At 39.6% G+C, this 12,211-nt stretch overlaps 1 protein-coding gene across 1 annotated transcript; it reads left to right on the top strand.

Moving 5' to 3' along the window:
- The first annotated feature begins 2,861 nt into the window (after window positions 1–2,861).
- LOC148338156 (ubiquitin-conjugating enzyme E2 K) lies at window positions 2,862–12,004 on the top strand. The gene is made up of 7 exons (XM_088294432.1): window positions 2,862–3,264; window positions 3,849–3,942; window positions 7,058–7,116; window positions 7,210–7,292; window positions 8,736–8,835; window positions 10,706–10,834; window positions 10,910–12,004. Exons 1-7 carry the CDS (start codon window positions 3,202–3,204, stop codon window positions 10,982–10,984), a joined length of 603 nt encoding a protein of 200 aa, XP_088150558.1. The 5' UTR covers window positions 2,862–3,201; the 3' UTR covers window positions 10,985–12,004.
- The last annotated feature ends 207 nt before the right edge of the window (window positions 12,005–12,211 follow it).

Raw genomic sequence — 12,211 nt, 5'->3', positions numbered from 1 at the left:
AGTTTTTGTCATATTGGTCTTTGTGTTTTTAGTTTATGAATCCAAAGGTGTCATTGCAGTACAGAATTTAGATGTTAGCAAAAGCTTACAGATGCAACAACGTGAATGTCAGCCATCAAACTGGGACCATTGGTGACATCACAATGTAAGTCAGCACGTGGTTCAGTCAGCTGATCTGGAAATACTTGGTTAGACCAGTATACTTTGACCAATTATTGTCCCAGATGCTGTCTGGCAGCTTGAAACCCATTAGCTGGGAAGCCGCAGTCGTTACGTAGTCTATACACACATTTCACCACACCTGAATTGACAGGGCGTGCCATTGTGGGAGAATGGGTGCAGGACATAACTAACCTTATGTTGTGCAGATCTCACTGGACTGAAAGATCTGGCTAAGTTCACTGATCAAAACTGAACTGAGTTGTATCCTACGGGAATATGTCTTATATGGTTAAGGTGATAAAAAGATAGCTCCTGGGCCTTATTAAAGTCCCCAAATGGCAGATTTACACCCCATGTTGTTAAAAAGACAACATGACTGGTGTAAAAGTTGTCTTTGAGATGTGACAATGTCGCCCCCTGTCGGAAGTCAAGCAAACCGCTTATTTTTTGTAAGGGTTGCAAACTTTCCATGAAAATGAATGGGAGTTTGTTGGAATTGCAATATCTAGAAAGACCCTAAGAGTTGGTTTGGAACTAGAATGAATGAGAAATATTGAAAAGGTAAGGGGTTATTGAATCACAATAGAATGAAATAAAGAACAATAAAAAATAAGAGGAAAGTTCCTAGCTACTAATATTTAAAAAAATGTTGCTGGACTTTACACACTTCAGGAAATTTTACAACAACTGTTCAACAATTCAATGTTCACGTGTGCCCCTGCTTATTAGATATCACCAAACACCTATAATTTCATGTCATGTATTTAATTGGATTAATACAAAGTTAATGTATACCATCGCAAACTACAGTAATCAACGTATGAAAATGTCCTCCCTTAAAAAGTACACAATGCCAATTGTTCTTCTTTTACGCTGCCAGAGTGTTATTTTTGTCATCAGGTTATTGTGGAGGTTTTAGAAACAATATGGTACCTTTCATACCACAAGGGATGTTTTTAATGTAATACTTTTGTTACTTCAACTTCGCAAAATTTACAAACAACAACAACAAACAAAGTCCACAAATCATCACATCTCTTATACACACTGAATTTTGTTGAGTACATTTGACTCTAAACTGACTATATCTGGTCCAAGTAAACAGAGTAAAATTTGAGACTAAATTATTCAGCGTTAAATTCTCAGAGTAAACGTAACACTACATTTCACACTGAATATTGTATTCTCAAATTTTACTCTGTTTACTGGGACCAAACACAACATCGTCTTTTTAGAGTAAAATATACTCTACAAAACTGACTGTGTACTGGATCTCAATGGGTTTTTTTTAGGTTTGCCTATTTTGTACAGTATTTTATGTTTATTTGTCTATGAGTAAAGGTATATTTAAAAATGAAATTCTAGATTCCCCCCATTGTTGATGGAAAACTGAATGTTTAACAGTGTTTATTGAAGATTTTCATTGGTTTGTGAAAATAAAAATTGTTAATAGATATTGGAATTAATGTGTCTTTTCTGCTCAGATGAGTAACGATGCAATATTTGAGTGACACACTGAAAACATTGAAAAAAAATAGAAGCGCTGGCTTACCTCTACCAATGTGATCAGAGCAATGGGCTAATGCCATTTCTGCTGAGACATGCTCCTAACTTTTTTCATCTTCCTCAAGATGACTCAAAAATAATTAGCGCCAAGCAGATGTAACATTTGAAATATAAGTTTGAAGGTCTGCAATTAACCTTAGCAACATCCTTGTCAATGCACGTTTTTTTTTACATGTTGAACGGTTAGAATATTCATTCAGATCATAATTGTGACTCGTTGCAACAACAGCTGGTCAAAACGTAATTACAGAGATTCCTGCAATGTCATTTCACTTAGGACAAATGAGTTTTGCCATTCATGTGTGTTTTTGGCATGCACATTATGGATCTCTCTGTGAGTGAATTGTAGATATTTGTAACTTGGTTCTGACTTTCCATTCCAGTCATTTCAGATATCTACAATTCAGTAGCAGATATCCACTAAATTGTAGATACTTGTCACTTGATCCATTTCAGATAGGTAGAATTCCGTAGCAGATATCCACAAGTGAATTATGTATATCTATAAATGAATTATGACTGAATTGTATATATTGTATATATATTTTTAACTCCAACGTGAATTATAAGCCTTCATTCACCCCTAATCAATTCAAGTAAATATTATGTTTTCTTATCGGTAGCTGAAATTATGTCAAGTCAGAATCAAATTTTAGATACCTCGAAGTGGAGTTAAAGATATGTCCAATTGAGTTGCAGAACCCATACACAATAAGTCACTGGATGATAAATATATCACACATAAATGCCAAAAGTGCTGTCTGTGTTGAAATATCTCAAATGTGTTTTTTTTTTAACCAGGCCAAATTTAATTAAAATATCTACAACATATTTACAACACAAATCAGTCCAGCCGTTTAATATTGAGAATGCTTAGAATCACTTTTACTCCAGCTACATTTTGTTTCAAGATAACTAAACACAAAACGTGACTGCTGCTGTATTTTGGACATGTAATTTATGTATTTTTCCTTACATGCATATTATATTATTGGGGCAGCTTTGATTACCAGGTGTAAAGAAACAGTTTAATATGGCATGTGGGAACGCCGAGTTATGATTAATTATTCTTATGATTACGCTAAAACAATAATACGTCACGCAGTAATTAACCAATGACAGGAGACGTTGAGAATGCCAGTGTGCGTCACATGGCTCGCTCGCAGCCAGACTTCATGCAGTTTGCCATTAAAATGTTTTTGTTGCTTCCAACCTTGCAATTCTTAACCGTTTGATGGGAGCACACACACATAGAGAGGCACGCTCTAACTAATTACAACGCCACGCGGATAAACGGACCGTCAGCCCGGTGCGCTGCAGGAGCACAACGTAGCAGCGGTTACTTTGGAGGCTGTTCCGTACAAAGCTGTGTGTTCCTGTGGGCACGACAAGCAAGCTAACGTTCGTTCGTCAGGCCCGGACAGACAGCGGCGAGGAGGCCCCAAACCGCACTGGGAAACCGGGTGGAAAACCATGGCTAACATCGCAGTTCAGAGGATAAAACGGGAATTCAAGGAGGTGCTCAAAAGCGAAGAGGTCAGTTGACGTATTTGTCCGTTTCATTCCGCTTCCTTTTCTTTGTCTTGGCTGCCTATGATAAGAAGAACGCCACTGACGCGTCGCTGGCTCAGCTGTCAGCTAACCTCCGGATAGCTAGCTAGGGCTAACTTGCGAGCCGCTGTTCAGGTTCACTAAAAGTAGCTCTTAGGCGCTGTTATTGAGCTGATGTGAGATAACTTGGCCACTAACACGCTGTTGTAAAACACAACTAAGCACGTTTAAAGAGTTAAATTAAACTGTTTTACTCGGGGTGCCTGAGCTAGCGCATTATCACCGTAAGGTAACCGCTAGCTCGGTTAGCCATCAAAGATAGTTCGGTAAAGTCCTGTGTCATCGACTCTGTCACGGTTTAATTTGATTCATATGTTTATTGATGCTCCAAATGTGGTCATGGTTCTCAACAAGTTGGGGGTTGGATAACAGTTGAAATAGCTGTTGCTCGTGGTGTGGGATGTCATTTTTATGCTGCATTGGCAGGTTTGTGTTTTGACAGCAAGCTCATTAACGCTTTGCAGCCAGTCTGTCCTGCTCACTGCTTCTTTGCTTCTTCACCGTTTCAGACGAGCAAAAACCAGATTAAGGTGGATCTGGTGGACGAGAACTTCACAGAACTTAAAGGGGAGATAGCAGGGCCACCTGACACACCGTATGAAGGTGAGAGGCCCCTGGGGACTTCATGGAGACACCTACCATTGTATCAGCCATTAACTTTATTCTTCTTCATTCAACTTATCACTTCACTTCAAAGTGGCCCTGTATGATCAATAAAGCACCCAGATTTTTACAATTCCCACAATGTCCGTACAACAAAGCCTTTTAAAATAGGCACTGTGCAACCCTACAAAAATACAATGTGTTCAATTTGTGACTGGACAAAACAGTCACACTGAACACTTGTACTTCAATTCATATTTAACTTGGGTGGAGTCAATGGGCCGAAGTCTTAATAGGTACTCATAGCGGCGTAGCATTTTTATTTTGAACAGGTGTTGTAATTTCATTCGGAAATGCTTGGATTATGTGTTTACTGTTTGAAAATTGGTTACGTTTTGAGAACTTTCCATGTGGTGAGATGCCTCTGGAGAACTGGCTGCTAACATTAGTCTTGCTTCCATTCCAGCCATTAACTTCATTCCAAAGTGCGCATGTATGTTTAATAAAACCATCTTGATTTCCACATGACTAGACCCAGACCAGTGTCCACCAATCTCTAACCGTTCACAAAATGTTTGTAAAAAAAGCTCAACACGTGATATTGTGGGTAATTTAGATTTTATGTCCAGCCCAACTTGGTTGACACTATAGCGTCTTACGAACCTGTATGCATGTACGTTTTACTCAAATTAGGTAACAGATACTTTTTAAATACAGTAGTACATTGAGTGATTTTCTGACCAAATTCAAAATTAATTTACTTGTATGTCAAACAAATTTTCCCCATTGAAATTAATTGAAATTCCATTAAGATGTTCCAGCCCGTGAAAATAACCCCGCATTATTTTTAGTATAGTTTTAGCCCTATATCGTATGTAAACCAAATAAAGCAAAATACAAAAAAATGTGAATTAATGATCCAGTTTTATGACATAAGTTCTGTTCATTGAACCAAATAATCAACCTTACCGCTGCACAATGATGACTGTAGCTTGATATTGATTAATTGCCAATCATTTGCTTCATAATTAACATGGACGCCATGCTGAAATCAACAGGTGGTTGGCACTGCAAACCAGCAACACTGTCGTAAGTGTGTGAAATGTTGTATTAAAAAAAAAAGCCGGGCAGCAGGGTCACTTGCAAAATATGCAGATTTGTTATAAATACATTACACAGTGTGTGTGTGTGTAGCACCTTCTGTTGGTGAAAGAATTATGCAACAAAGCACTGTGCTGACTGGGAGCATTTGAACCGTCTGTTGGTCACGGTTTAAAACAAAATACTGAAAAAAACAAGACGCTTCCCAAAGCACACCACTTGTGACATATGACCAGCAGCACTCCCAGAATGCTTTGCAGCACTCGGGATGTGAATGACATGAGAGATGCATGTTTTGCATAAATTGCATTTCTTTGTTCCCTGTTTGTTGAATTGTTTGCTATTATGCTGTTCGGTTGATGTTAGGTGATAGTTTAGGTTTTGATGTGAAACTGTTACCTCACATAGTATGGTGACTAGTGACATGCCTTCATCGAATTTGTGTGATCACGTACTGTGAAGGTAACGTGTCTGCTTGCACAGCTCACAAAAAGCTGGCATCACATATGAGGAGAACCAAGACTGACAATGACATTGACAATGTCTAACGAGGATTTTGATGGATTTATGAATGTGGACTGATCAATAACATTATTAAATACTACAATGAAGTACAACCGAACTCACTCAGCCTTTTTCAAAACATACGCTAGCATGCATGCTAAGCTAAGGTATGTTCCGTCATGCCTGCGCCCAATAGTGTGGTGCGCCCAATATGTGTTCAATACCGAAATAGTGACTGCAGCTGTGCCTGCGCTCTTTGGTATAGTGCGCCCTATGGTTGTGAAAATACGGCATAAATGGAAACATTAAATAATTTATTTCTAAGGGTGCACGAATGGGAAATTTCTGAAACTTATAGAAATCTGTGCCCTTCCCAATCCCGACCGATCAATTGGTGCACCCCTATTTATTTTCAAGATAAATAAATATTGTCAATTATTTCAGAAGCCTATCAATAAAATGGTATGTGTGCACTAAATTTGTATTTCTCTGGAGATAATAACCAACCTGTGGCACGGCTTTGCCACAGTCACAACAGCCACATTTCAGCTCAAGTGAAAAACAGGTTTGTCAATGTTAAACATCATATAACTTATTGGTAAAAGTAGTAGGAAAACTGCTTGGTCTGAATATTATTATTAAATGTTGTGTTTCTAATATTTAAAGTTGAAATGCCTTTTAAAGGTGACTTATTTAAAGAAGTTCCTGGTTTAGTTTTTTTATTTTTTAAGAAAATGTTGTGAGTTATAGATAACATATATTTTTTAGTATTAATTTCTATTACTTAGTGAATTACATGGCAACATATTGTCAGCAGACTCTGCATACTCACACTTCAGCACCCACAGATTTGCATGTTCGTGGATTTACAAAGTTTTCCATTTGATTTTTTGGTTATGTGGTCATATTAGAAGCTTGGTCAGAAGCTGGTGCTGAAGGTTGGAGCACATACTTGGTTTGTTGGTAGAGCTGGACTTGGTTGATTAGTTAAAACGTGCAAGGCCAGTAAGAAAGCTGCCTGCGATGGGATGAAAGCGTGGTGGCATGGATCCTGTGCGACGGCGGATCGAGTGAGTGAGCAAACTTGTTTTGAGAAATAAGGCTGCACAGCAAGTTGACAACGAGAAAAGAATGACATAGATTAACGCAACTATCATCACCTTAGCATTAACTACACAAACATTTGATGTTGCTGGACCTCTAAAATAGTTTGGGACAAGCATTCATTAACACGGACTCTAGTGTAGTTCCTGTGCCTGTAAGTGGCATGATGTCAGGTACCTGGCTGGTTGGGCCGTGTGTAAGCGTCTGGATGTGAGTCATGGCCTATTGTAGCTCCTTGCCAGTGTTGTCATTTTGTAGTTGTTTGTCCCATTTGGTAGAAATCAACAGTGACATATACATGCATCCACACTTGAATATGCTAAAAAGGGCCTAATGCCTGACCTCTCTATTGATTATTGAAAATGTTCTTTTTTATCTGCTAATGATCATTGATCCTTTCTTTCAGGGGGTAGATACCAACTAGAAATTAAAATTCCAGAGACATATCCTTTCAATCCACCCAAGGTAGGTTGTTGTTTTATTATGTATTTTGTAATGGTTCCTTTCTAAATAGTTGCATGATCTGTAACTGAATTTTTCGTTCTTTCTATCACTCAGGTACGGTTTATCACAAAGATCTGGCATCCCAACATCAGTTCAGTCACAGGTGCAATATGTTTGGACATTCTCAAAGACCAGTGGTGAGTGTGTCTCAACAGTGTCGCATATTGCCTTCACCAGGCATGCAGAACTTTTTTATCGCCACCTGGCATATTCCAAAAGTAACTATTCGTATGGACAGTTTTATGAGTGTACTTGTCTTCGTTGGTTGTTTTAACATCTTAAATAATTTAAAGGTGAAGAATGTCAAAAACGGGCTGCTGCTTTCGTCGATTTTTCTGTATGCAGCAGTGGAAAAGTTTGGACACCACATACAAAGCCTTGGGGCTAAGTACTGTGCCATAAGTGTTCTAGCCCTTTTCAATAATGCAAGCACAACCACAGTGAATTTGCACTTGTTCCGTAGTTTCTGTACTATAAAATGCACCAGATTGAAAGCGCTAACAACTAAATGTAGCCATAGATTTATTTTTTATTTTTTTGCATACAATGGTCGCATCATATCCAAAGGCGCGTCTCCACATTTTGACATGGGGAATGTTTGCAAAGAAAGTTGTAACTCAGGTGGATTTAAAAACAAAAAAAAAACATCCATTATCTTAGCCGCTTCTCCTAACGAGGGTCGCGTGGGTGCTGGAACCTATCCCAGCTGTCATCGGGCAGTAGGCGAGGTACACCCTGAATTGTTTGCCAGCCTGTGATTGGCACACAAAGACGAACAACTCCAAAATCACCGCTAGGGGCAATTCAGTGTCTCCAGTCAGCATACCATGCATGTTTTTGGAATGCGGGGAGGAAACCGGAGAAAACCCACGCAGGCACGGGGAGAACATGCAAACTTCACACAGGAAGGCCGAAGCTGTAATTGAACCCTGGACCTCTGAACCGTGAGGCCATCGTGCTTACCAGTTGCCCAACGTGCCGCCCAACAAAAAGCATTTACACACAGGTTGATAGTTTGGGATTTATTGTAAATTATCTAGAATTTTTTATTTAAGGTTTGAGAAATGCTTACATTTTGACTCGCCTGAATATGAATATACTTTCAGTTTTATAATTATTTTTAGGAGGTGCGCTACAAGCATAAATGTGAAAAATGTGATCACATTTCATTTATTTGCTTAAGAGCTGTACTTTACTACATCTTCAATTTGCCAGAAATTTTAAGTAAAGTGAACTTGAAAATGTTTTAATTTGACTAACTAATATCAACGCTTAAATCTTCGTATACCGTTTTAGGAGAAAGAATAATCAGTAGCCTTTTTAACATTGCTGTCCAAAGAAAAGATAAAAAGCCTCTTCTACTTTTGCAAGCTTTTGTTTTTTTTTTTAATCCATCCACTAAGGAAAAAAAATAATCAGTTACTCCAATTTTCAATTCTTTATCCCAACACCTTTGTGTTCAAGATAATACACCAAAAAATGTTTTATCATTCAGGCTTCTCATTGGACATAGACTGTTATTAAATGTGAACATCATGTAAGAGTTGATCTAAACTATGAGCTGTATTTTTATCTTTCAGGGCGGCGGCCATGACGCTGAGGACAGTCCTCTTGTCACTACAAGCTTTATTGGCAGCTGCAGAGCCAGATGATCCACAGGATGCTGTGGTAGCCAATCAGGTCAGTGACTATACATTTATCCACAATTTGTTTGCCCTTTTATAAATAATTAAATACTGCAAGAACTTTTAAGAGACTGACATTTAACAAAATATCACATTAGATGAAAGTTAAAATACAGGAAACAAGGAAGCAAAGTCAATATTGCCACTGAACTGCAGCAACTGCAGTATTGTTGAATTTGAAGGAGAAATGTACAAAGTGTGTTGATATTCCACATTCAATTATTTAAATCAGTTTAAAAGGGACACCTCAGTGATGTTTACAATCGCACTTATGTAATGGGTTTGCGTGTAAAAATGACATCAGTACTAAAATGATCACCCCCGCCCTCCAAAAGACTCTGTCGTGATTTAAGGTTTGTTTTTACAACAAATAGGCACGCCCCCTTTTGGAGCTTGGGTTGTTATTTTTTTCTGGGTTCAGCGTCTCCGTCACAACAGGGAGGCAAGCGAGGTAATATTGCTCGAGTTGTCAGTTCCCGACCGATCGCCTTCAAAATGCAAATGTACATTACTACTTTTTTCCACTCCAACCTGTGAAAGTATAAAAGCGTTCTGCACAATTGTTTGGATTTATTGACATCAAACGTGCGCTCATGTGATCACCTTCACAAAATCAAAAATACCGTGCAGATCGATTCTCCACTTACATAGCCTGAAGCGGACAAGAGCAAGAATGTGCCAATGAACCACGACTGGTTATATTTCAAATATTTAGCTTTGCTAAAGTTGTGTCAACTCTCAGGCGGCAGACGCAGCTGACAACAGCCAGCAGGTGGGCATGGATCTTTACGCCCCCCTTCCATCCGCGGCTAACAGTAGGATAACGGCACACCTAATAACAACTTAGCAAAAGATGTTAGCACAACACCATTAGCGGCTTACTGTCGAGCTTGCGTCTTCATGTCTTGGGGTTGCCTCCGAAGCAGTCGCGTTCATGTCCGACACCACTCGCAGCTGCCAGCTTCAGCGTGAGTGCGAGTGGGCGCCGATTTCAGATAAAGATCTCATCGAACATCATCGCTCTCTTCAACGCTATCACGGAGCGGCATGTGCTTTGGGAGCGGCATTGTTCAGTGAACAAAAAGTTCGAGAGGAGAAAAAAAAAAAGTTCCAGCAGGAAGGCCGACTCCATAGCCGAAAGTGACCGCATTGGAACGTTTCAAATTGGATGGCATGTCGTAGGTCGTGAGCAAAGAAGCAGTGTGCATGTGTGAGCTCTATGTAGCTATGTAGCTCTGCTCACGTCCACATTTCCTCACTGTCATATAAATCGGCCACGGAGTAGTTAACCCTTTTGATGTGTAGCAGTGGTCATAGGTTGGACTGTCCACATGAATTTTGGTGCTAATTGATCACCATTTTTCGAAGTTATAAGCAATAAAAGTATAATGATTTCCAATGGAGAGTTTATTGGTCCCTTCAATGACTTCGATCTGAACATGGAGAGAGTCGAGGGTGCCGTGGCACACTGCACGAAGGCTTGATTTAAAGCATATATAAGTTTACCTGGTTTTGAACAAGTTCATTTTGGGCTCTCATATCCCGCTCCTGGACTATACTAACTGATGCCCACTCATAAACATTTTAGACGTAATTTAAAACAAGTATGATTTTATGTGGCTTAAATCAATTTGTTGTATTCTGCAAGTTACGGTACCTCCGTTCAGTTGTCTTTCACTTTTAAGTGTAATACATTTGCACTGAATCTTTTTCACCTGACGTGATGCTAGAACTTGGAGAGCTAAGGGTTTTGTCCTGGCATTCTTTCTGTAAAAACTTTGAGAACCAGTTGTCTTTAGACAATAGAATATTCCAATGGTGCCACATCTGAGCCCCTTTCATGGAAATGCTTGTTTGTTCCACAGTACAAGCAGAACCCAGAGATGTTCAAACAGACAGCGAGGCTCTGGTCTCACGTCTACGCTGGCGCTCCCGTCTCCAGTCTGGAGTACACACGTAAAATAGACGAACTTTGTGCCATGGGCTTTGAAAAAGTAAGCATCACTCTAACATTTTTAACATCCCCTGCTATATTTTGTTTGATTTTCCCATGTGCATTTCTCTTCCAGAATGCAGTAATAGTGGCCTTGTCGTCAAAATCCTGGGATGTGGAGACGGCGACGGAACTACTAATCAGTAACTGAATCTTGACAACAGTTTTTACATCTTCCTCATGTCTCCCCCCCCCCTTCCACCGCCACACACACCTTCGTGTTACCGCCAACTCTCAGCGTCTATTCCCACCTCAAACCTTCTGTTTCACAGTGGACTCTTCCCCGCCCGCACTTCCCCCTCTCCTCTGCTGTGCCACACACTCCAATCAGTTGCTTGGCAAGCACGCATCGCTGGCCCACTTGAAGGTCATTCAACATTCCGGTCAGTGCTACAATCAGAAGTCCGACCACTTTAGTCCCCACCCTGCGACCTGGCCGCCACGTCTCTGACCCTATACGAAAAGCATTCGTCACCTATGCAGGCATTCGTGTTCAGTTTTGGAAATCCTTTTTGTAATAGAGTCAAACCATTCAGACCGACTCTTTTGGACTCATTTTAAAATGTAGACAATGACATCCCATGCCCGTTACCATGCGCCACTAATGGCAATAGTGAGGGTAGCCTAGTGTAAATAAATTCCACAAATCCGATTTCAATATTTCGGCCAAGAAGGCAAGACATATGGAAATAATTCCGGCCCAGGCATAACCAAGGCTCATTCCTTCTTTTAGATACCACAACCGTACACAGCAACCTCAGCGTCGTCACATTCATGTGACACTGTCTCAGTACAAGTTTGGAACCATGGTTTATGTAATCCCACCAAATTACATTTACAGTGTAATTACGCTTTTATTTTGTTTGCGCTCTCAAACGGTCTGACATCCCTATCCCTTAGCCCCAACCGGTTCATTACTTGAATAAAAGCACCTGTCTCTTCTCACTACATTTAAAACTAAAAAAGAAAAAAAAAAGAAAAGTGTTTTATTTGGTTTTGGCCTTCTACAGGAATATATTTGGATTCTTGTTTTTAAAAACCTAGAATAAACACATGAAATGCAACCTCCAAAGTAAAAGAAAACGCGCAAGTATTGCGTCACCTTGACAATGCCAACAGATAAATATGTCAAGAGATTCATCTGTAAATAAAGAAAGTCTGTGTAAATTAACAGCTTGTCTTTGTGTGTATTTGTATTTTTTTTTGGGGGTGGGGGGGGTTGTGCTCGATTTGCTTGCATGAATGTCTGGTACAACACACACACGCAAGGTATTATAACTTTTGTCCCATCCAATATGTGCCTTATTAGGAGGCCCTAAATTAGTTGTAGAAAAAGAAATGGCGCAATGGGGGAATTGCATATCTGCTGAGAAAGAGA

The sequence above is a fragment of the Idiotropiscis lumnitzeri genome, chromosome 4, assembly GCF_059441095.1.
Source record: "Idiotropiscis lumnitzeri isolate Australia: NSW breed Sydney's pygmy pipehorse chromosome 4, RoL_Ilum_1.0, whole genome shotgun sequence".
Lineage (NCBI taxonomy): Eukaryota > Metazoa > Chordata > Actinopteri > Syngnathiformes > Syngnathidae > Idiotropiscis > Idiotropiscis lumnitzeri.
The sequence above is the reverse complement of the archived record's forward strand: the minus strand, read 5'-3'. Positions and strand labels throughout refer to the sequence as shown.

Coding starts and splice junctions, on each gene's coding strand:
- LOC148338156 (XM_088294432.1), top strand. CDS start 3,202: ATGGCTAACATCGCAGTTCAGAGGATAAAACGGGAATTCAAGGAGGTG. Junction 8,836..10,705: donor ATGCTGTGGTAGCCAATCAG/GTCAGTGACTAT, acceptor TTTGTTCCACAG/TACAAGCAGAACCCAGAGAT. Junction 10,835..10,909: donor GTGCCATGGGCTTTGAAAAA/GTAAGCATCACT, acceptor TTTCTCTTCCAG/AATGCAGTAATAGTGGCCTT.